This window comes from Rhea pennata, chromosome 8 (genome assembly GCF_028389875.1).
Source record: "Rhea pennata isolate bPtePen1 chromosome 8, bPtePen1.pri, whole genome shotgun sequence".
Classification (NCBI taxonomy): domain Eukaryota; kingdom Metazoa; phylum Chordata; class Aves; order Rheiformes; family Rheidae; genus Rhea; species Rhea pennata.
The window spans coordinates 20,793,230-20,819,812 of NC_084670.1; the positions used below are offsets into that span (position 1 = coordinate 20,793,230).

General features: G+C 37.8%; 1 protein-coding gene across 1 annotated transcript in view; it reads right to left on the minus strand.

Moving 5' to 3' along the window:
• DPYD (dihydropyrimidine dehydrogenase) overlaps positions 1-26,583 on the minus strand; it is a 342,976-nt gene that overhangs the window by 159,963 nt on the left and 156,430 nt on the right. The window contains exons 12-13 of the mRNA XM_062581637.1: positions 18,489-18,673; positions 10,601-10,816 (exon numbers count right to left, since the gene is read on the minus strand). Of these exons, the coding sequence (XP_062437621.1) occupies positions 10,601-10,816; positions 18,489-18,673 (401 nt within the window). The remainder of the gene's footprint in view (positions 1-10,600; positions 10,817-18,488; positions 18,674-26,583) is intronic.

Consider the following 26,583-nt stretch of genomic DNA (forward strand, 5'->3'; position numbering starts at 1 on the left):
GAGAATAAAATGCATTAGCAACACATCTGTGTAGGGTCCATGATAGAAAATGAAAGCAAGTGCGATGGTTGCATTGTACACTTTCAGCTTCTGCAGTTGGCGGGTGAAGTGACTTTGTTCCTGAATGCACTCTCAGAGACAAAAAAAATAATTTTCCCAAGATATTTAAGGAATAATCCTTAAAAATATTGTAAAGAAGAATGAATTGAAGAGATCTGCTTTTGCATCTGTTCAAATGGATACAGAAACACATACATGTAAATACCAAAAGGAAATTTTCAAAAAACTGTTTCCTTGTAAAGAAAATTAGGCACTGATGCAGCCTCCTTGTATGCTTCATGAGAACTATTTGACTTGACTCAATGAATTACTCCTGTTTGATTTTATGTAAGAATTACAGAATCTGATCTGGGGAACTGTAGTGTTCTATTCTGTGCAAATATGCACAGCGGAGGAAACTTAAGAGCATTATTATCATCTTCTCAGAGAGGAAGGGTTTGGACCTTTTAGACTGCCCTGTCAGTGTTTGGAGTCCTGTGTCTGACGACTGGCTCAGTGAGAAGGCTCTTAGTGCTTCATGATTCTGCTCAATTATTTCTGAAGAAAAAAATAAGAAAAAAAAATTGCAACAGAGAGGGTGCTACATAAAGGTACTATTAACTGTGCATACATAGGGAGGTAGAGGTAGCGAGATCACAGGATAAAAGTGACTTCATTTATTCAAAGGAATAGAGTATTTCACTCTCTCTTTTTTTTTTAATTCCATTTGGTCTAGAAAATATACAAATTTATGTTTTAAATTAAAAGAAGATTCAACAGTTTCAGCAGCAATGCTAAAACTGGAATTCACTCCATTTCCTTTTTTATTCCAGGAAGAGTGCCTGAACTACATATTGTGCATGCAGCAAAGAGAAGAGATGAGGACCTCTGAAATCATGTATCATTTCTGAGACAGCAAACGGGTCTTAAGTTTTACTTAGTGTGAGTATAACATTATTAAGAAATTAAATATATATATATATATATATATATATATATACACACACACTCTCTTCCTTGTATTTTCTGACTTTAGTTCATGATATACAAAAGAGCTTTTTTTTTCCTTTTTCTTTTCTTTATTTTGTTGATATATAACTCAATTAACTGCAGCACTATGTGAAGAACCAAATCCTATATTGTGCTAGGCTCCTGATTCAGCAAGCTGTAATTAATTTTAAGGAAGTGCATATACCCACTTACTTTCCTGAACTGCAAATTTAAAACCCAGTGAACTGATGCTTTGCTGAGTTGGTGTCTTTATACCTAACCTATACAGCCCAGGTTCTTACCGTCTAATACTCTCAACAATTCGCATGAGCTTTGGGTCAGAATCTAAAAACTTTCATTAATCATGTTACTGCTATGCATAACTCAGCATTTAATTCATAGCACCCGTACACGCTGTTCATACTCTGTCCCATCTAGAGATGGATATAATGCTTTTTGAGGATTCAGAATATCATATATGATGGTTATGATGGTTGGTGAGAATCCTTATTAACAGCTATACTTTCCAACATCAGCAGGTAAACAGAATATCCTATGAAATGTATCATTTTGTGACTCCAGTAAACAAATTACATGCTTAGGACGCAATAACTATTGTTGAGGGCCAATCACACAGGTTGCTGAAATGCTTTACACATGAATACTGGCACTCTGTGAGCATTAGCCAAAATTTTAAAGAAAAATGTATAAAGTCCAAGATCCGACTAAAACATGAAGAGAGTACGCGTCACCGTGTTTCCACCGTTACAAACTTAAATATTACTTTATTTGCAGCCTCCAGCAGCGCTGGGCTAGCCGGGGTCGGCCGGGAGCCCTCGGCGTTCACATGACAACCTTTGCAGAGCCGCGTCCGCGCCCTGCGCCGGCTGGCAGCGGGCTTTGCCGGCAGCTCTCTGCCAGTCAGTCCCTACCAGTTTGCCAATTACACAAGCTGCTTCCCAGACATCAGACAAAAATTCCACAAGACTGCTGTGCGAGCATACCCTAATTAACCATCAGCTTAATTAGACAATTTACTGTGTAATTAGCAGGCAATTAGTCAACACCTCTCAGATCTTATTGACTGCTGTGACAGCCTTCCTTACTCTATGCATTCCAATACACTGCCACGACCGTGATCCCCGCACCATCCTGCACGACAGCAACCCTTGCAAAGGAAAGTAAATCATATTACATAACAAGGGGAAGAGGGGGGAAATCAATATATAGCCTGTTCATTTATTGAACTGTCTTCTAGCCAAGATTTTTTTTTTTTTCGAGCAATAGGAGGTCAGCTGCTAACAGAAAACCACCCTGCTACAACATTAACTTATTTCTTTTGCATTTATAACGTCATCATGTTTTAGTGATTTTTTTTGAAAATTCTTATGTGCCACTGAATTACCACAGAAGCCAGGCAAGTAGAAGTGAAAGAAACGTTAATTTCTAAACTTACATAATATAGCTTTAAGTATGTAGCAGACAATAGTGAAAAAGTATTGATAACTGGTTCTGAAAGCTATAGATAGCATTGTAATTAACTGCTCCAGAGTCTGAATTGCATCAGGAAAGTCAGAGTAAACTAAATTAGCTTTATAGTATAAAAAGTCAATACTGGATAGTAATGCAATGACATTAGTGCAAGCACAGTAGTAATATGAAGGTAATATGAAGTGCTCCACACACAGTTGTATAACCTTATAATATATGACATGAGAAATGACACATGAATGTACATTTAAATATCATCATAATGCAGATATTAAAGGAATATCAAAGATGCATATTCCTTTTTAATTAAAAAATGAAATTTGCAATTATCTGAGACAATAGGATTTTGGATAATTTTAAAGTAAAAATTTCAGTGTTGAGGGGATGGGCATACATGTCTCCTGCTGCAGTTAACACTAGATTTTTTCACACAAGTCCTACACTTCCTGACAAAGGATGGAAGTCCTGTACCCAGAACCACAATCTGAGTATTACAGTGAAATATTTAGATAACTGAACACCTCAAATAACAAGGAGAAGTGTATTTAGAATACATTGACATAACATGTTTGTATTAGCAAGAAGTACTTTTTTTAACACAAAAACCTCTCAGGTTTTCTAAGCATATGGGACTTCATCCTGCTTTTGCAACAACGTCAATCAGGAGTAAATGCAATTATATCACTATGAGATTCAAAAATCAGCTCTTTGCTTTCTTAACTTCTTGTGTGGGCAAATCAGATGTTAATCACAGCCCTACCAGTTTCATCTACCAAGCAGGAATTCTAGAGCTAAGATAACTTAAACATGTTTTAAGAAAAGTACGTTGCCTTTAAACAAAAGCTACACTGGAGTAACCAAAATCACTTGAAAATGGCTTAGTTAAATCCCTATAAATCCCTGTGTGGAGACATATGTCAGTTTAGAGCTAGTTATATCATTTCAGCTTATGTCTGTAAACTTATTGACACAAGCTGTACACCAGTACCTACATGCTTTACCTTGATTTTTTGAATTGACAGAGAGTCAATTTGGGACCAGATTTCTGCAGACATGTTCCAAAGCTGCATGGTCCAACCAGGTATCGTTAGGGAATAGCTGTTGCATGGGATGTCGCAGTCCTCTTACCTTTTGCCCAGTGGGGATAAGGAGAAGCACCCATCCAGGGGCACAGCTGCCCTTCTACATGCACGCAGCAGAAGCGACGCACAGCTGCCGAGCGCGCGTGGGAGAAGGCTGCCACTGGAGGCATGCCTTGCCCTGTACGCTCACAGCCAACAGTGATGCTAAGCCATGTCTGGACAGGGATGGGGTCCCAAAGCTTCACCCAAGCTGCTGCAGAAGGCAACGTCGGACCCTTGTTATCCACCTCACACATGGATTCTGTGTGTAAGCCTCAGCAAAGATGCTGGGTGGCAAATTGGAGCAACTGAGGTGTAAAGCACACTTTTTCCTTATTCTACTTTAGCATCTCAGTAGACCAACTGAAGTCATTGCATTCTGGATTTTCTCAATATAAGAATGTGGAAATGAGAAAATAAAATACTGGAACATGCACTGAAACAAAGGGGAGGAAAAAGAAAGTCAGCAACCTGATTAAAAAATGTGTGGAGGGGAACTTCTGAATCCTATGACAGCCAAATATTTCAGTTTTCCTTGAAGGTCTGTGTGCATCTATTAAAGTATATCATGAAAATAAAAAATAAAAGAATAAAAAAAAACAAAAACAAATTCAGGTAATTTACATTAAGAAAAGGCCAAAAAGTTAAACAAGGCTATATGTTGCCATTGTCTTGGATGAGCAATTTGTTTTTACATAACTAGTGAGAAGAATATTCCACTACTTTTTCTAATATATTACTGAATTGATTAATGCCAGTAAAGAAGGCTATATACAGTCTGTTGTTTTGAAGAAAGCAAAATACTAAAAAGAGCTTGCAACAAAATTTAACTGAGAATATAACTGAAGTGTGAAAATTCTAAATTTCAGAATTAGACTTGGCACCTTCTAGCTTACACTGAAACTGCCTTTTTAGTTGAACTCCTTTTTCACAGAAAATTATGTGAGGTATTGCCAAGATTACGAACAATCTTCCAAGGACACATGAAACAACTACAGAAAATCATGTCTGAATGTTTGACACAATATGTTACAAACATGTTTTTCAAGATCCTGTTTATTAAAGATATGATATTCAGAAATGTTGAGTACTCCAGATAAAGCCATCAGGAGCTATAGATCCTTAGCAGTTTTTAAAATCATGCATGTGTGCCATCTCTCTCTTTCTCTCTGTCATTAAATATTTGCACACATTTTAAGAAGAATGCAGTAAATAAAGCAAAGGTAATAAGGAGCAAAGCAGCTTCTTCAACGTGGACAGAAATACCTTTGAAGCTTTAAGCTAACTGTAAAATTTGCATCTGTTTTGTTTGATCAATAGTTGTCCTATTAACACAAATGCCACCTGCTCTTAAGGAGTGGTCAGTTCCAGGATGCCATGTATTATGGAGAGCAGGAATGAATTCAACACTCCTGCTTTGGCGCGCGCACGCACACACACACACACATCCTCAAACACCCACCCTTTTTTTTTTTTTTTTTTTTTTTTTCCCAGAAGGGCTCATGTAGCAAAATAAAATTACTTAGTATTACAGTCTTTAAAGTCTCAGGAATTTCACTAGAACTTCTCAGTTGTGTCACTGCACGTGCAGAATGAATTTCATTGGAATATGCAACAGTTTTCTGATTAAAAACTACCCAAATGACTGGTTTATAACAAGAGCTGCCACATTGCATTCCAGACCTTGGGATAACAGATTTTTCCATGAAGGAAACTCTTTCTTTGAAGACAATATTGCAGCCATATTTAAGGTTGCAGGGAAAGTGGGAGTAAGCATTTGTTCAGAGGTCTATTTTTTTTCATTAATCAGTAAAACACTTTTCATCCCTAAAGCCATAGATACTATTGTAGAGAGATACTTTTTACAAAGAGTTGTTAAACTCTTATTTTATGAATGTAATTAATTATCTTCAGCATTCAAAGCATTAATTGGCTAAAATAATCACACTTATTTATGGTAAAAATAGATGATTAAAATGGTCCAAACTACTTTTATTGAAAATTCACTGCTGTCAAGGAGCAGGCCTGCAACCATTTAAGGTTCATATTTACTTGGTGCAGACATGATCTATGGTAAGGAGGAACTTTGTTATGCATGATGATTTGGATAAAGCTGTCAACCCCAGATCCTCTGACCTCTCTGTCTTCACTCTGTTCCATGCCATGCATGGGAATGGCTACGTATCTCTAGACTGAGCTTCTTCTACGTTGGAGGTACACCAAGCTGCTGTAGTCCCAGCTGTAAGGAGTACAGTAAGGAGAAAAAATGGTCAAAGGCAGTCTTCTCTAGTTCCTCAGAAAGCAAATTTTGAACCTATCAAAGATACCAGCATTTAAAGAGAGCCTCCAGGAGTCTTTATACTCTGTCAAAGATGGGTTAAAACTAAGTGGAGCTGAGATCTGGCTCTTGAATTGATACGCTGAAAAGCATATCAGAGAAATACGCTTTTGACAAACAGCAGGAAAACCTTTTTTCCTGCCACTTGCTCAAATTTGTAGCACAATTTGTTCTCTTTGTAGCCAAATAGCACATTTTCTATATAAAAATATTCAAGTAAAATAAAATGTTGCAGTTGCAGGATTTTAAAAAAAATAATTACATGCTATTGCATATCCCTAGAATAGTTTTCACCTCCATTGTTAAATCTTGTTAATTTAATGCACTATGATGAAACAAAACAGAAAACAATAAAGCTGGTATTTCTTTTTAAAATTCCTTCAGAAATATGGAAAAATACTGTATGTAAGGAATTCCTAAGATATTAAGAACATAAATAATTAGTTTAACATTTGTAAAACAATAAATAATTCAACTCATAGAGCTCCACATCGTAAAGAATCCTGTAAAAAGCTTATTTTCCTGTTCAAAAATTGTAGTTAATAAAAGTTGTCTGATGTTATTTAGTAGAAAGGCAAACAGTCTTTTTTATATTTGACATTAACAATCTGATCATTTGTCTCCCCCAAAGAAAGCTCACACAGCTTTCACACAGACCACAAAATAAAGAATAATAATATTTCTGTTTACTGAGATATCAACTGGCATTTCGTCGCAAGTCAATGGTCTATCTTTGCTACAGCATACTAGACCTCAATCTGCCATCTAAAAATGTCAAGAGTATAAAAAAATTATAGGATGGAAATCAAAAGCATGTTCTAAATTCCTAAAAAACATAACAAAGTTCACCTAAACATATTTGCTGCAGAAATCAGTACAATATTCAGCTGTCAATCTAGAAAAACAATGAGGGAGCGATGCTGTCAGTAGGACAGGATAATAACATTTCAAGCAGATGTTCAGGCAGGGCTCTAATTCCTACTGAACTCCCTTGGTAAGCATTTAATTTCTTTATCATATGCAAGCTAGGCAAATTGTACTTCATCAAAACTGTATTGTGAAATATTAATATTTCATATTATAGCAAAACTCCATAGAATAACCTTTGTCATATTAAGAACATCAGAATTTCAAATGTCATGGTTCTGCATTTTAATGCATCTTAAATAGCTTTTTGGCTTGGCACCATAAATTATAACTAGTTTAGTCTAAATTACTATGCTGTAATATCAAACAAAAAATATACATTTTGTAATAGATTCACTTCTGTGAAATACTAATGTTATGGAAAACAATGTATCATTGTATGATGATATTTTACCACCTCCAATTATAAAGTGAGGAGCACATAGTACAAATGTATACAAACAGAACTAGTTGAAGCCTGACTCTGTATGTTGTAATAACAGGATATAGAAATGTCACATATTCTGGATAAACCAACTAATTCTCTACCAGCAACAGTTTTCATTTAGAAATGTTCCTGAAAATATACTGTAAAAGCTACTGCAGTAAATTGTATAAACATATACTATCAATAGAAAGTTTTCTCTATTATGGCTTAGAAAAAACTTAATCTAGTTTTAATTGCAGCTTTGTTTTTAAAATCATCCATGCAACTTGCTCCATACACAATGCCGGTTCTCATAATAAAGGCAACTGCTTCCACATTATTGAAAGCGACAGCATCACAAATCAATGCATGTCACAACAGAATAAAGACAGATGCATCTGATTAATCAGAATTAAATTTTAGAAGCGAAGAAGGCATCTAAAAATCAAAATAAACATTTCTGCCATCCCAGTTATTCTTTCCTCTTTCCAAGAAGCCTATACAATGCAGTAAGGAAACAAGAAAGCCTGAATTTAGTTGAAAAAACCCCAATGTCTGCTATAAACTTCTCACTATGATATGTAATATGTTATGGAGAGGAGAGGGGAACTCTTCATATAACCTCTGACTTATTTTGATATTATGGTTAAGAACGTGAACTCTATCTTCTGATTACAGGTTTTAATTCAAATTTTATGTACTACATAGTACTCTGTAATACTAAGTAAACACTTCAGTATAACAATTATGCTAAAAAACTCCCACTCATATTTATCTTGTTTAAATAATAGGTATTTCTCATTCTTCGGGTAGTTTTCTGTTTTTCTAAGAAAGACTTAAAAGAGGTAATGACTGGTATTCATTTACTGTGGACCTTATAATATGCATCTCCCCAATTTCTGTTCAGTATCTCACCGGCAGAATTTACAAATAATAGTTTACAGCATAGTTATCTGAATTAAGACAAAAATACTATTTGAAACAACAGAGCAATAAACTATTGATCCTGCAGTGAAAAAGTGAAGTTGTGGGTGGATGAGAAGGTGTATATAAAGGGGCATTTTTGTTCCGTTACCTATTTTTTCTTGCCTAGTGATAGTCTGCTTTAAAAGCAGTTATTCTCATTTCTGGAAGAAATCTACTTGATATCAATTAATGCAGCTGTGCAAACATGTTTAATTTGGTAAATAAAATTCTACGAGTCACCACCCCCCACACAGATACCTATAGACATGTACAAGTACAGTAGCTTATAATTAACATCTGAATTATACTATAATACCTCATGCTTTCTAAAATATTTAGTGTTGTATATTTAAAGGTATAAATATTCTGAACAGATTTCATATATGACATTAATTCTTTTTATGCCTTAGTATAATAGTGTGCAAGAACAAGTTTTTGCTGGAACCCTCGGGTTAAAAACCTCACCCTACAAACAGAAAACCCTACACAGAGTTTCATGAATATAATTACGCAGCAAAGCATGTAGGTGTTTGCAAAGCAAGTTAGCATGGCATAAAACATTTAGTGCTATGCTAATTCCCTAAGGCAATATGTGATGTTTTCAAGGTGAGACAGCAAGACAGACCAGGCTTGGGAAGACTGGGGAAGTAAATTATGGTCTAGGGCCTAGAACTGCAGAAATGCTATCCAACAGTTCCCCTATAAAAGAAAGCATAGCCTCTCACGGGGTGCAGGAGACCGTAGCCAAGCAGTTGAGAAGTTTTCCATGCTAGGCAGTGAAAGAGGAAAAAGGAATGGAAGCGCCTATGAAATGAACCTTCTGCTTATTAGAATCACAGCTCTCCAACTGGAGTCTTTTTATCTCTGTTGTTGGATCTTCATCCATGCTTTATCCTGCTTTTCTTTCTGAATGGATTCTATCACACTGTAGTTAATGCATGGAAATCTATGGTTTGGTTGTCTATCCTTTTCATTAGCTACAAGTCACCAGATTTACCACCCTGCCTCAATCACTTTTACTGAAGTACCAAAGGACACCATTGGTCACCAGGGACATCACCGGCATCCCCACCAGTATTTGAACACAGCCGTGAATTCAGGATTCATCTCTGGAAGATGGACCATTTCTCTTGCTGCCAAGATCTCCATTGTCACACAGGCAGTTTAGGCTTGGCCTTTAACTATTTGCAAATAAGAATGAACACCACAGGTAAAGCCTAACCATGACAAATAATGTGAGGAGACAAGGCGGATGAATGTAGAATCCTGCCTGTTTCACATATAACCAAGGCTGTAGAGGAGGGGCTTAAGCATAAAAAAACCCCGTGTGTGGCAAGCTCCCTGCTGTTCCTCTCTTGGGAACTGTATCATCTGAAGGGGACCTCTGCCTCTTCCCACTGACTACGTAGCCTTAGATAGGTCTTTGCTCCTGGCCCTTCTATGCACTTAGTCATGCACTTCTACGCACTTAGATCACAGCCTGACTGTAATCTCTATTTCTGTTGGTACTACAGCCCAGGAAAACATTCTGCTGCCTTTTTTATTATTATTATTATTTCTCAAAATTGTCCTCTTCTTTTACTGTCAAAACGTCTTCTTCAGAATCTTAGTCTGCCATTTTGCATGTAGTAACAGGAATCCCATTCTGAATGCAAACCTCTAGCCCAACAATCCATTATCCACTTTCAGTCTACACAAAATGATTTGAGATTTTTGATTTTGGTGTCATTCTGAGCCACAGTACTCAAGGCTCTCTCTTCTTACCCTTGTTCCTCCACAATGTCTTACTGAACCATCATGTCTCTATATTACAAGACTTTGGCAGAACTGCTCTCCCCTTCACTGTCTTATTTTACATTGCCTCCATCCTTCTGTTCAACTCACCATCCAGCCTCAAAGTCACACCTACATTACCACACTGTGATTGCATCTTAGTTTCAATGGTTTGTCTTAACAGTCCTTGGCACCTTCCTGAGCTGACTGACACAGCTGTTACTCATTCTTTTGCATTCAAATCGCTCTTAGAAAACATTTTTTTCTGCAATACAAAAAAAAAAAAAAAAAAAAAAAAAAAAAAAAAACACCACTAGCTGGCTAATATTGAGTTGTAGAATAAAAGGGAAGAGTGTATAAGTTTTAATAGCAAACAAAACCAGAAATTGTGTTACCATTTCATTGCACTATTGGAACCCATGTATTCATCTACATGGTGCATCATTCCCCTGTGCTTTCACTAGCTAGATCTAATAGAGACACTCCCAAAACACTCAGACTTTTCAAATACACAAAGAATGCTAAATATGCCTTTAAATAGTTCCTTACCTTATCCAGGGAGAAGGTTTTAGTGACAGCAAAGCCCCATCCAGCTTCAAAAGCTCTTCGAATCATTGAAGAACTAGTAGTAGGAGTTGCACTGGCAAGACCAAAAGGATTTGGAAACTTTAGTCCAGCCATTTCTACACTGATGTCTACTAAATCAATAGGGGTATAGAAGAGTGGTAGTTCCGGAGTAGTGGAAACAGCAGCACCATATAAAGACTATAAAAAAACAAAAGAAAAAATTTTGCTTATTCATTTTTATATAATTCGCAGTTATCCCTGATAAGGGAATCATTTGCATATAATAATGCAAAAATAACTAGCTATTTAGAATAGCTGAACAAACCTTTGAACAGAACTAGACTAGTGACACACACTATAATTATTTCATTATTATTAGTCAGTTATTTCCAGTATGGCTTAATATTTCAGCACAAATACCATCTGGACAGATGCAGAGTATTCTGCATGTTTTGCTGGTTTGAAAACTTACACACAAAATATTCTTTGACAGTAGCAGAGAGGTAAAAAACAGGGCATGGATAGAGAGACCCTTTCTAGTGTTCTTCCCTGAGTCCACCAGTCAGAAGTGTAGGGGCTTGTAGAAAATGAAGGAAAGTGGCCATGGGAAGGATCACTCAGCAGCCTGACATCCTTGACTCAACAGGCTTTGAAGCCTCTGCATTTTTTTCGCTCTTTTTAAGATTTTATACAGCCTATACAATAGGACACTTATCAATATATGCACTATTCGTATTCAACATGAGTATTTTAAGGATGACAAAAATTAGGCTCTGATTTGGGATCAAAGAAGAATATACACTTCTTGACAGAAAACACTGAAGTTACTTCTGCTTTCCAATTTAAAGATGATATCTCAGCCTTTTCTCTCAAAAGTCAAAGAGAAATAATTTCACTGTAAATGTTGCATCTAATACTGCAAAAATTGTAGAGAAAGAATCTTTTTGCATGTATCGATACTGAACAACATCCTAATCGGACTGTGGCAGGTAGCATTAAAATCTTTGCTCACTCAGATGTTTGAGTCAATAAAAATGCAAAGAAATCAAGTAGGAATTTCTAATACAGAGAAGCCTGTAATCCTGGGAAAACCTACCATAAAAACACAGCACTTCCTTCTACTTTCAAAAATATTTCTTCAGCAGCACAAAAAGAAGCACTACTGTATGTGCAGGGAAGATTTTCCATAGTAGAGAAAAAATCTCAGCTACTTAAATTGGCATCTTCTTGTCTTGTTTTGAGTGAATCTTAACTAGAAATCCAAAATGAGCTTTTTATGATTAAATATAAATGCTAGACAATAGAACTAGGGATCTAGGGATCAATGAAAGACTTTTTGTACTTGGTAATTGAATACACACAAAAATAAAAATCCAGTCATGTAAAAAACTCCTTGCTGTATGCCGCCATCATGCAAACTGGTAGTAAGCCATTTCCTACAACATTTCCAGACAGGCCGCATCTTCCCGGCCCTCGGGATCCTTGCAGTCGCTGTCCGGGAGCGTAAGGCAGGTTCTCTGCATCTCGCTCCACACCCTCACACAACAAGCGAAAACAATTGCATCGACACACACAGAGGAACGCGGCGGGGGGCAATCTTAAAAGATTTGCTAATGATGAGGCGACTAGGACGGAGGTGGTAGGGGAAGGAGAAAAAGCAGAGATTCAATAGAATAAACCAAGTATTTAAAAACAAACAGGGGCAGGCTGTAGCTGAAGATTCAATATCCAGTGGCTATATTTCCTTGCAGATTTATCTTCCTCCTTCATATCACTTCCCTTTTTGCTCTATTTAGTTTTTGCTAGTTTGTCCTTATCAGCACAATGCTTATAAGGGAAATAAATTTACTAAGCCCTGATGTGTTTTTTTTTCTACAAAGCAAAACTATTTCAACAAACTAAAATGTTTTATAGGTTCCTAAAAGCAAAATAATCTTTATAATGAAGGATTTTTCTGACATTGCACAAACAAATAGGAAAAGAAAGCCTGCAGGCAAGAGTTTATTTATAATAACTCTTCTCTTGATTTTTTTAAAACAGAACAAAAAACTCAGCCTATTCCTTCTCTAATTTGCAGCCAACCAGCTGAGCTAACAATATTGCAGGTACTTATTGTTCCAGTCACCACCTTTCTTTGGACACTGGAATAGGGTGGTGAAAAATCCCCAGTATGCTGCATGCAGTGGTCCAGCCTTATTCTAACTAGGATATGCCTAAAGGCAAAAGCAGCCTCTAGCACAGGGCTGAGACACAGGAACTGAGCTTTAAACCTGATGCAATTTGTGACTTTCATTTTCTTCAGGTAGAGGAAATATTTGACCACAACAATACGGTCTAACTTGTTTTGGTGCCTTTAACAGAGATAAGGCTATAAAAGTGAGTAGTTTCATTACTGTTATTTTTCTCACAGGGCCTTCTCTGCAGATCCTATTGTTTGGAACAGTTTTCCTAAGTGCTTTCATCTTACTCCTGCTTTCTCTCTTTTTTAGTCTCATCTTGAAACATATCTCTTTTCTCTTGCTTGCACTTCTTCTATCCTCTCTGCTATTATCTATTTTTTAACTTTGCAATGATGTTATTTCACAGAGAGTTACATACTAGCTAAGGTTAGAAGTTACCTGTGGAGATCGTCTAGCCCAAATCCCCTGGGCAAAGGAAGGTCACCTAAAGCAGGTTGTGCAGGGCTGTGTCTGGTCGGGTTTTGAATATCTCCAAGGACAGAGACTCTACAAGCTCTCTGGGCAATCTGCACTGGTGTTCAAAGGGGAATTCCCTGTATTTCAGATTGTGCCCATTGCTTCTTGTCCCTTCACTAGATACTACTGGGAAGAGTCTGGCTCCCTTTTTCTTTCCTCCCGTCAGGTATTTAAACACATCAACAAGATCTCCCCAAGCCTTCTCTGCTCAGGCCTAACAAGCCTCAGCTCTCTTGGTCTCTCTCCTGTGACAGACTCTCCAACTCTACTGAGGGTTAAAGTCTTCGTCGCTCCGACTTTCCTACTGGTCTCAAGGGCATGGGATTCAAGAAGGCAAATCTTACCAGTAAAGACAGAGATGAAGAAGGCATGGTACCTTGGCCTTCTCCATGTTCTTTGTCATGAGGTCCCCTGCCAAATTCAGCAGCAGGCCCATATTTTCACTAGTCTTCCTTTTGCTGCTGACATAACTGTGGAAGCCTCTCTTGTGGCCCTTCATACACCTCATCAGATTCAACTCCAAGTGGGCTTTTGCTTTCCTAACCCCATCCCTGCAAACTTAGACAGTGTCTCTTTATTTCTCCTGGATCATTGTCCCTGCTGTCCCTGTCCAGGTCCCTGAACAGGGTGAAGTCTGTTCTTTCGAGTTTCAGGGCCATGATCCTGCTATTTTGCTTGTTCCCTCCACTCAGGATCCTGAACTCCACCATCTCATGGTCACTGCACGCAAGGCTGCCACAACCTTCATGTGCCTATTTCTTCCTTGCATTTCTTCCTAACTATCAACTCCAGCAGAGGACCTTCTCTTATCAACTGCTTGATGGCCTGTGCCAGGAAGCAATCATCAGTGCACTCCAGACACCTCCTGTGCTGCCTGTGCTCTGCTGTGCTGCTCTTCCAGCAGATACTAAGGTAGTTAAAGTCCCTCATGAGAGCCAGGGCTTGTGAATGTGAGGCTTCTTCCAGTTCTCTGAAGAAGGCCTCATCTACTTCCTCCTGATGAGGAAGCCTGTAGCAAACACACATCACCATGCCATCCTATGTCCACCCTCTAATCCCAACCCATAAGCTCTCAGCTGGCTCATCCTCCTTCCCAAAGCAAAGCTCCACCCATTCCAGCTGCTCTCTCAAAGAAAGAGCAGTAACTCCTCCTCACCTTCCTGGCTCATCCTTCCTAAAAAGCCCATATCAATCCATTGCAGCACTCCTGACCTGGCTCCTGACTCCATCTGTCAGGGAAGTATTTTGTACAAAAGTTGCTATTTAAAGTAAAATTGTATTGCATTGCAGTATATTATTCCTGGCCTCTATATTCTTCAAGAATCTTCAACGGGTTTAGTGAAAATTCATGTATCCTCTCTGAAATAATGTATTTATGAAGGAAGATTCAGTAAACTACTATCGCTTAGAGCTGTAAATTAACACTATACTGCTACTTTTTGATACAAGTGGTTAATCAGCATTTGGTATCTTTTCATGATGGCTTTTTCCATGATGAAGACAACAAATGAAGGAGTATATTTGATATAACCATAGAGCTTTTAATTTTGCTCATTTCTTTATAGAAACACGCAGAGAGTCATGTTTTCCTAAACACAGTAGGAATTTAATAGGAGACAATTTAATAGTTCACAGTTGCAAGTACTCTCTCTACTTAGTGGTTTGGCCCCTAAGCTCTCTTTCTAAGCTGTCTGTCTCATAGTCACTGTTATAGAGATTTTCTAACTTTCTTTCTGTGCTTCTGTTTCTGGAACAGGAGTGTTGCCTACTCAGTGGTAAACAGCTAAGATTCCAGGTTTCCCAGATTGCATTCAGTCTGCCTTTTCAAAAATGGTGTTTTATTACTTGTCTCCATGCTAGTGTCTCACATGTTGTTCTAGTGAAACAAAAGGGCATTCAATTTTTCCTTCAGTTATCCTGAAAAGAAGCAGACAACCATAACTAACAGCTTCAAAGACAAGCTTCCCGGGAACATCCTATCTCTGGTATTGATTATAAAATAATGCACATTCATGCATGCCTAGAGGAATACATGAGAATGGTCAACCTCCATAAAAGAATCAGCAATCATACTCTTCAGATACAAAACATATTTTGAAAGCATAAATAAATAAAAAATAATAAATCACACAATAATGTTTCAAAGTAATACAGTGATGTACTCAAAATTCATACTGCGTAGCATCTTAGTGAAGCGCCCTGTTGGTTGAGGATCCAACCCTATATTCTTTAAGGTCATTGCATATGTTTAAGTCTAAAAGAAATACAGAAGCCGTATTTCAGAAATACAGAAATACAGCAAAGCCGGCTATGCTGGAGAGATGACAGAAAACAAATCTAGAATTCTTCCTGTAATCAAGAAAAGGAAGTGGCTTCGTAAGAGGGATTTTAGCAAGAAGAAGATGGCAGCTTGACTGCCAGATATCACAAAAACAATCCACAGGTGTGAATATAGCACATGTATGAATAGAGCAAGAATGAAGCATTAAGGCTGACATAGCTGTCCACAAAATATAAACTGGAAGATTTGTGAGGTGAGAGCTGTCTTTGCTCTCAAATGTAGGCATAGGAAATTAAATGTTAGTGCTGCAGTAATTGTGAATTACCCTGAATACAACTATTGTATTATTAAATCCCATTCATTGATCCAAAAAATAGCTTCTCATACTTGGTGGTTGGTAACTGAGACACAGAAGACAGCAGCCTATATTGCTTCTGCCCAATATCATAACGTCAGTGTTGGATAAAGGTTCTACCTGCTTGCAAAGAACAGTTCTAGCGAGACAAGTTCTACTAAACTGTCCTTGGTTAGGCTTCGACTGGTCATGCTTATAGAAATTAACCTGACACACAGCTGCAGGCAACAATATCTGAGATGAGCCCACGCTTAGCAGAGCAAGAGGAAAATGTTAAAGAGTCAGGAGATATTTAGGCAAATAATGATGGAAATTTTCCAATGTAAGAGCAGCCACAAAGCTTCTGAAAATAATTGCCTGAAGCAGGTTGAAATATGAGGAGCGTACAAAGCGCATTCAGCAAGTAGTTGGGATGGTGGTTTTGAGTTTCAGTCTCTGACATGGTCTTGTGTTGGGTGAGAAGTATTATAGACTATTTTTATTTTGCCAAAGACTGACTGTATTATTTAGTGCTATACTAGCACTAAGATAGTCATTTTAGAAATGAGTACCTATTTCTATATCTAAAATGCAAATGCATGGATGGAATCAATGTATTTAAAATCTAATATGTATTTGATTCAAACACTCATCGCAGTAAGGGTGCTTGTCTTAGAATCTTGCAGCAGAGAGAAAATAAGGTACTTCACAAGTTTTTTCATTTGATAACAGAAGTTTTCACAACACAAGGCTGTGAATAAACACCTATGCACACACACATGCATGCATATACACAAAAAGGCATGCATGCCTGCATACACTACCCTGTAAATATCACAATAACATTATCTTTTTTCTTAAGTCACAACTTTAAAAATCAAACCTTCATGCAGTCAAAAAAATCTCTACTGGGTCCAAACGCCGGTAAGGTAAATTGCCAAATTACAGTGCTCTCCACCACAGCAACCAGATTTTACAAGGGCTGCACATCCAAATAAATGCCCCTTGGCTACCCATTCATCTAACAGCTGGAAAGGTGACACTTGACATTTGGAAACTTTCCTGCAAAGATTGCTATAAGGCTTTCCCATTAGCTTCCTGGTGAGACTGTAAGGTCGAATAAGCTGCCTTGAAACCTGCAAAGGGTAACGGATATACTCTAATATCAAACCCTCTTGATTTTAAATTCTAATTCTCAAGCCACAACTATTCAGATTTTTTCCGAAGTATTCAATACATTCCAGAGGAAAAAAAGCAAGCGCTTTGAGGAGGAAGCAGTATTATAAATGAGGATTTTAAAAGCGACGTGTGTGTTTCTAGAGGTTAAAGAGGAAGGAGGCAAAAAGGAGGCAACACTCCCTTTTCCCCCATCACGGAGTCACCAACTTCACCATGCACTGAGAAATTAAGCAAGCAGGTCAGCAATTAAAGATGTTTCACACTCAGCATTTTCATAGGGTCTAAAAAGGCAGGACACAAACAGTGCTTTAGAGTAAGTGAGAAAAAATATGCACGGATACTAACAACAAGCTTTCAGTTGAAGTATTTTTAGGACATGAAATCAGACCTCAACAGCATGAAATTGCACAAACATGCAATCAGAGAGGCTTTGAGCAGATGGATGGGGGAGAAAGACATCGAGCTGTTACAGTCCCAACTTCAGTTGTTCCAATCTCTTTTTGTGGGAGAATGAATCACGTATCATGTTTCTAAAAAGTTCCTTGCGCTATGAACACACTCTTCGTCAGCTGGTTCTCCACGCATAGGCTGTGTCTCTGACGGTTCCTCTGCACCTCCTCTAGACTTACTCTAAGCTTGTTCTTATTCTACAAGAGTTAGGGCAAGCAAAGGTAACCATTCTCAGTTAGCTACGTGCTGGAGCACAAAAAGGGAAAATGCATTTACCAAGTTGTTCAAATCTCTATCCTTTAAATTTCATTTCTCGGGTAAATGCTTCTTTGTCTTATTTTCCTCCTTGCGCACACTGTTTATTTTTTTGCCTGGCTCTTGTGTCCGGTCCATCAGCCTCATTAGAGAAACTTCAGTTTTGGCGTAGCAGTTGTGAGTGTTCTGTAAATTGTTAGTATGCTTGCACTATAAAAATACTAATAAATGCCTTCCGTAGGTAAGAACCTTGGCAGTATATAATTTTTACTTTATACATTGTGGAGAGATTTTACTTTCTAATACTAATGAGCTGGGTTTTTTCCACCTATTATCCAATTAGGATTTCTACTGGCACTATATATTGTGCAGGAAGGTTTGCTATCCACCCTTGAGTCGAATTCAGAGTTGAGGGGCAAAAATATGTTGTTAGGATTTAAACAAGGTTAAGATAATATAAGAAAGCTGAGTTTAACTATCCAAAATTAAGGGTGTGTTGATATGCACAGCGTTTTAGTTTTTCAGTTGAATTGAACTGTAATGTACAAACAACCAGATATTCTTATTAGTTGCTCAAAATACGTATACTTAATCTAGAAATCAGTAACAATCATTTTAATAATCAGAAAAAAGTATCTAAAAGCAGACAAAACGGAAAGAGGAAAATAAAATCACCTGTATGTATTTGTGCATGTACCAGGAAGCTTGTTTTCCATCATTTACTGATTCCACAGTAGTGTTAGCAAGACCACCAATATCTCCTCCTGCAAACACCCACGGTTCACTTGTTTGCATAGTTTCTGGATCTACTTCAGGGAGACCCCATCTATTAAATTTGAGAGGTGCCATGGCTTCTCTGACTGTAATTAAAGTGAAAGACAAAAAAAAAAAAAAAAAAGAATTAATAGAAGAAAGAAAAAAATTGTTTCTAAAAAACTGTCAAATATGCTTTTACTTACCTAAATGTGAATTTACAACAAAAATTAAAAATTATTTTATATACATGGACACTTTGGAGTTAATAGAGGTTCGTAATTACTAACAGGACTACGACTGAAGTACAACATCTATTATATGGAATGGCTCTTCAGCAAAGGCAGAAAAGTAACCAGTCCCTCTGTGCCTGCAAAGCCAGACTTGTGTACAAAATAAATGCATGCAAATGTTGTAAGAAGTGACTGATGCAGCACAGGCACAAAAAATAACTTTTTTTAATAGTCTTTTGGTCACTCCCTGAGAACAAACTGTACATCCCAGAAGCTAGAATTCACAAAGTCATTTTCAGTGGTACTATTCATTTGCCAGGGGAAAAGTCCAGTTGATAGTGAACACTTCTGAAAATCCTATTACTGAACAGTACTAAGAATGAAAAATTAAATTCCTTTCACTCACAGCTTTGTACTGCACTTACAAAATCAAAGCATTTTTCTCTTGGGTAAACTACCATAAACTCTTGTGAATCTTAATATACATCATACTTTTGAAGTTTAAAACTGAAAAAGAATGTTTCTGACATAGCTTCTTGAAATGCATTTAGATCACTAGAATTTGCTTCCTGTATTTATTAACCCTCACAGCAGAAATGATACTCTGCTACTTTTTGACATGTGATTATTAAAACTGATAGAAAATTTTCAAATGTAACATTTTCCCCACTGGGAAATGTTATGCTAACAAAATTTTGGCTTTGACAAAGTGTGCTGGTTTTAACAAAAAGTAATTCCGAAAAAGATACATTTTAGTAAGTCAAAAACATTCTGACTTAATATTTAAATTCTGAACAATCTAAAAGTAAGGCTCACTTTGAAACTTGTTACCAATATTAAAAATAAAATTATAAAAACACGGAAAAAAGTCAACAATCAAAATAAAATGCTTACAAGAAGACAGCATCTTTTCTATCTTTATTTCACTGAAGTTTCTAAATTCTTGTAAAACATTCCTTAATAGAGCTTCATTTTTCATGTTAGAAGACAGCATCTATAGGCACTCTGCACATGAGCTAATACTGTCCTCAAAAAGAATGTAAATGTAAAAATAAATAAAATTTTTTTATACTGTATGGCAGTAAACAAATGGGATTAAATAGAAATAAAGTGTTCAGAAAAAAGTAATATTACTGCTATATTAATGATTTTTATTACGCAAAATTTTACTTTATTGTTTGCTTTTTAATTTTAACATTAGAATTACCTTTATAATCATACAACACTCTAATGTAGCTTCATAATGACAATCACATTTTAAAATATTTTTAGCACATCTTATGCAATGTATCAAAATGATTCATTTTTATATAGCTTTAACTCTACAAGAACAGAAGATTCTAGAATAAAATGCAGCTTAACATTGCTGTGTCCCTCTGGGACATGCCTCTAGCAGATGCAGATTGCCAAGGTCAATTAAACTGATGTAGTTGTGCTGTCATATACGCAGCCTAAGACGAGAATGTGTCTCCCACACTAACGCGAGGGCAAACTCCCAGTACTGTCCAAACGCGCACATAGCAAACTTGAAGCACATAGCAAACTCGCAAACTTGCAACGCATCTTAGCAAACTCGAAACACATCTTTCTTGCATATCGCCATGATGGCATTTGCTTCTCCCTTCATCTCCAAATGAAACATTACAAGAGTATCTCAAAGCAGAGGGCTGTGCAGAATCAGCGGTAAAACACTAAAATGGGAAGGAAAGGCAGACACTGTCACCTACTTGTCCCGCCCCCACTCCTGCTCTCACCATCCACATACAAATAAACACAGGACTCAAATCCAAAGTGGTTTTTGCAACTGGTTCAAAATCCAGAATAGCAGAAGGTGGTTTGGACCTAGAACTCCACATCATTAGCGCTCTTAAAATTCACAGACACTGCAGTAGCTGAACTGCCATCCGGGAGTTAGTATTTTAAAGCTCTTTGAGTTAGGAAATTCATATATAGAAAAGATACAATGAAAACAAATACTATGCATGTTTAGCTGCTTATTTGCAAGGGAAAGACTGTAGCGGTTTTTACCATCACATGTGTTTAATCTATTTACATGACTTACTACTTGCATAACCCCCCAACCCTGCACACAGTTTTAGCTTACGTTGGCAACAACAGTATCTGCCTAGTAATAGAATTGAAAACTCGGGAACTGGTTTCCTTTAAAAATACTTAAATTACTGAACGATCATACCAAGCGCAACCTTCAGATTAAGACATTTTCAAATGTAAAAAATGAGGGTTTTTTAAGGAAAGTGCTAATATTGGCTGATAGTAGCTTTATTATGAATATTTCAGTAATATATATATAAATCAATACATTAACCTTTTCTGCATGTCTCAGGCTGTACCTCAAGAAGGCTTTTGATCATATTATACTTGTCGTATATAGGATAACTTTTTGCATGCAGTGGTACCATCCCAGCATGTGGTCTAGACAGTTCTTACAAGCTAAATACATATAGGCTTGTAAAGACATGTTTGGAAACCCCCCGAGTGAAAACTCGGTGATGCAGGGTTTGCTCTTGGGGATTTAATAAATGACTTTTGTTTCTCTGAGACAGTACTGAACCAAGGTAAAGAAAGGTATTAGAGGGCAACATGCTATTGCAGGTGTAGTTTTTCAGACAACATAACGTAAAACTGAAACTTTTAACTAAATTTAATTTTGTGGAAAAACAAGGTATTACTTCTGGTATCCCGCATCTACTACAGTCCCCAAATCTATCTCAAACTTTGTTTCGTGCTAAAATAGCTGTCCAGACATAATTCTACCGAAAGGTTTTCGAGCACAAAGAATGCCCAACATACTCCACTTGAAACATCTCCTCAGGGACTGGGGATTCGTTTGCCACATCTCTATTTTTACAATTAGGAAAGAACATTTCCCTTGGGGCAAGGTCAACATGGCATCCAGAGGCTATTTCCTTCTGCCTTTCTTATAACCTCCAAGGTAAGAAGAAATAAAAGCATGATATAAAAGCATCTTCTGTAAGAATTACTGATGTCCTCACAGTTTGGATCTGGCATCCAGTGGAGCTGAGAGGCCGAAGGGATCTCTTCCCAGGCTGCCCGTAGGCAGAAGGGGAGAACAGAGACCTTCACCAACCCGAGCGTCTTTTCTGCCTCTTCAAGGGCGAGAGAGACTCTGAGCACCAGATCTGAGTCCAAAAGGAGGTGACCATGACTATCAGTTCCCTAAACTGCCAGCCGCTTGACGCTGAACAATATGCAAACAGGATGCTCAGTGTTTTTGCTGGTGTTTGATTTAGTATAGGGCTAACAAAAAGAGTCCTTTAAATCTCTGCACCCTCACACACTTTAAAGTTTAAAACTAATACAGCTTTTCTCTTGAAAATTCAAAGTACAACCCTGTGGCTGTGCTGCATTCTCCTCCCTATCCTGATGAAATAGTACATATAATCTGAAAAAATTCTTTTGGATGAAAGACAACATACAATCAAATTATTCTAACGCTATCAAGTGATGCTAACACAAAAAACAACAAAGAAAAGCAACACTACTGAATATATATTCCACATTTGCTATCTTCACAGAGCAAATAAACACAAACGGAAAGCAGCAGCAAATTACATCACTTGCAAAAACAATATTAAAATATAAGTGAATACAGAAAAAATATTTTAATTAACAAAACAAATCAAATGGAAAAGATTCCTCAAATAAAGCTTTAACAGTGAGTCTGTGTGTGTTTGACTGCCATGACTAATTATGTATCCATGTAATGTGCGTTCAATTTGGGCTTATTTAAATAGCAGAAATGCTCATTAACTGCAGTATATCTGTGAAGCTTCAATAAACAGTTTAATGGTTTTTATGTTTAACCAATTTCATAAGTTCCTGTAATTTTGGCTTTAGTAGCTCATTAATGTTATTTTTGACATCCATCTTACAGACTTCTTTTACAGCGAATAGTAGCGTTACTTCAGGGAAGAAAACCCCAGTATACCGTGGAAGCGTCTCCCGCTCTCCCGCACAGCCGCGGCTTCCACGGGCACAGCGCCCTCGCTGCTGAGCGCGCCCGCGAGCCGGGCGGGCGCCATCCTGCGCCGCCGGCCTCCGCCCCGCGCCGCGCCGGGCCGGGCCGCGCCGGGCCGAGCCGGCCACCAAGGCCGCTGCCCCGCGCGGAGGGGAGGCCCCGCCGACGGCCGCCTCCAAACCGCACGCTGCGGATTCAGCGCCTGCCGGCACCGAGTAAACACGTACCAGCGCCTGCCGGGTAACGAGCAAAATCTCTGCTTCGCATGGAAGTGGCCGTAGGAGCGACGCTGAAACCACCTGGGGATTTGGGGAGCTGGTGATCGTTGCAGGCCCTGCAACTGTTGCACTCAAACTCATTCAGTAAAGCTATTTCTGGTGAAAAATCCTACTCCCAATGACTCAGCAGGAAAACTCCTACCTAGTTCAGTAGGAATCTGCTGAATCTATATAAATTGCAGCTATGTAATGATCAAAAAGGAATCTGATGGCTAAAACTCTATGCTGTGGGTGAGAAGCAGACGCTGTGCTACCAGGGAGACACCAGGCGATCCTGGCGGGCATCCCCGGCCGGTGCCGCACAGCCGCAGCTCTGCTTCCCACCCTCCCCGTTTCACCGGTCAAGGCCCCGGCGATCTGAGGCTGAAGTAATCTGGCTGGCTGACGAGGCTGCGTAAAGAAGCTCAGTGCTCTCGGCAGGTTCACTGGCCTCCACATCGCTTGAAATTCTGTATTCATACAATAAATATTAACGTCTTTTACACTTACAAGGTCAGAGATCTGCAGGCTCTTCGCCTTTCCCGAGCAAGTTCTTTCCGAACCCACAGAAATAAAAATAATCTAGGAGCGGGCTAAATAATAAAATCGTTAACTACTTGGGCAAAATTCATCTTTGCGCTACACAGAACTACACTACGGGTTAGTTGCACTCCAGTAAGATTTGGCTGCTGCAGTTCCCAAGCAAGATGACAGTCATCGTGAAAGTTAAAGGAAGATACCAGAAGTTAAGATCGAATCCCAAAAACGTGAAATAAAATTTTGCTGTTCAGTTACTATGCAACAGTTATGTACTACAAAAACTTAAGAATATATTTTGCTCATTTTTGGCATTCCCCCTTTTCATCTCTTAAGGAAAACAAAACAGACGTTTTCATGCTAAGATTCGCCAGCGCTCTGGAATGTGGGAGTGGTTCCTCCTTACTGCTGCCCACTAAACAGAGTTTTGAAGTAAACTTACATTGCCCATCTCCTATGCTGCATTAGTTTTGCAGTGTGTTTTGGACAAGTATACCATTTTTTCATGACTTCTTCGTGGGAAGTCCAGGTTCTCCTCAGAAATACACAAAAATAAATAAAGTCAGAACAAAGCAACAATGCAATTTTTTGCAGTCCAACAATGTGTTTCCCTTTTGTTTCTCAGGAAAATTACGTAAGAGACAGGCTATCCAAAGATCAGACTTAAAACCAGCTGCTCTGGTTTTAAATAGGATGTTGAGGCTGCATCCACGCAGTGCCAGGGAATACACAAAATTACATTTGTGTGTGTTGGGTACTGCAGTTTGGAATGGGGCAAGTACATGTTTTGGTATTTCATAATCACAAACCAAAAAAAAAAAGAGCAAGAAGATGAGGGAAGGTACAAAGTTTTCCTGCAGCTGCTTATGTAGGTCAGTTACAACGGCTTGAAGGCTTTGTAAGCTACACAACAAAAAAAGCAGCTTGTGCTTGCAAAATCTTTATTTTTCAGCAACAAGCAAAACCTTTCTCTTCCTCTGTCTTCAGTAGTTTGATTTAAACAATTTGATTTTTTTACTGGTTTCAGTAAAGGGCTAATTTATTTCAAATAATCTAGAGAGCAACTTTCCTGCCCTATTAACAACATCCTGAGCATAAAATGGACTTAGGAAAACTGATTTTTTTGTAATTAATGATGCATTTATATGATTCCCAATGGGAGGATGAATACTTATAGAACTGTTGCTTAAAAACATAATTAACATTTTATTTTAATAGAAAAAAAAAAAAAAGACTAAATACGTACTGTGAGTGTAAGGAACCTCAGCTGCAAATTTAATACTTACTATGCAAGAATAAGAAGCATCCTAATGAGAATAATAGACTGAAAATAGCTTTCTAATCTATGGTCCACTTCTGCTTAAGACAGCAGTGTGTCAAGGCTGTACTGAAGACTTTCTGAATTGGGGCTAAGGTCTTATTTGAAATGTTCTTGTTCTCATAGTTTGTTTTGGTTTTTTTTTTTAATTCTTACATCATTAACATCAGCATTTAACAATATTTATAACAAACAGGACAAATCCTGCTAGCCTAGCCCATACCAATATTGTATTCTCAGTTCCCAGAGGTGCCTTATGAATTAGGTCAATTGATAGAGCTCTTTGTTCATACAATTAACACGTATAATCAGCCTGAACTGCAGTCACTGTCAAAGAAAAATTCAAGCTGGAAGGGTCCTCTGGAAGTCACCTAGTCCTCCTCCCTCTCAAAGGGCTTAAAAATTTTTTAACAGAGTCCTTTTAAATCTCTGCACCCCTCCATCTGAAAACAGGGGCAACATCAGTCAAACCAAGTTCAAAGTTAGACCAAGTTGCTCAGGGCCTTGTCCAGTCAAGTTCTGAGTATCTCCACTTCTTGAATAGAAAATTTTGTTCTTCCCTTAAAAAAAAAATACAACGGAAATATAAGATGCTTTGGGGTTTTTTTTTTTTTCCATTTCTTTCTGTTATGTATGCTGAGATAGACCAGAGATTTGGTTATAATCTAGCTCATTGGTGCAAAATGAATTTCACTTTCATTAGAACATCTTACTCAAAAAATAAAGATTTAAAAGCAACCAAAATGGGCTGCTCAAAAGAAGCACTTTATTTCTACTTTAGTTCCTTTTTATTTTTGCAATTTACAAAACAAATGTCTACATTTCTTGTACTTTTTTCCTTTATATTTTGATTGCTATTGCAACATAGTTCCACTATGTTGGCCACTGTACTTCCGTACAGTGTGAAACTGAAGTGTGATGCTCAGCTGCAAGGTAAATGATCCTTAATGTAAATGTTCTAAGATTTTGTTCCCCTCCCATTTTATGTTCCTATAGAAAAACTTGTAACAAGCCAATTTAGTAGATGAATGAGTACCAAAATGTGCAAGACTGCACAGTATCAGGACTAAGCAACACAGTAAGTTCAAACTTTCAGCTGAAGCAGTTTGTAATGTAGGAGAAAGCAGAGCTACTCCTTCACCATAGGGCCTATGAATCTCAACAAAACACGCTGATTAGATAGGCTAGTATTTGATTTACCACTGAGGTTTTAGAAAATCTTCCCAAAGACTTCTACATGGAGGGTTTAGAAAAAAATAAAACTTTTTAAAATTCTCATTCAAGTCAACTCCAATAATGGAGTTACTCATCAATCTATTAAAGATTAAAAAAAAATCTCTTCTCTCTGATTCCTGGGGTTTAAACTGAACCATGAGGCATCAGCAACATAGATACCAGACTCTTTATACATCAAGGCATCTCCAAGTTCAATGGGTGTCTGCTGGAGAGTCCCAGCTGCTCCTTCTCTACCTTTAGAGCCTGAGAAAACTGCACAACAGGAGCTAGCACTGAGCAATTAGCACTGCAAGTACCTGGGTGCAGCTGGGGTCTACACAAATGCCTAGGCTGCAGGAAGCAATCAAAACACAACAGTAATATACTCAAAACAGGAATGCTTCTGGAATGAACTTCACATATTCCTCAAGAAATAATTTTGATCCTTCTTCTTTAC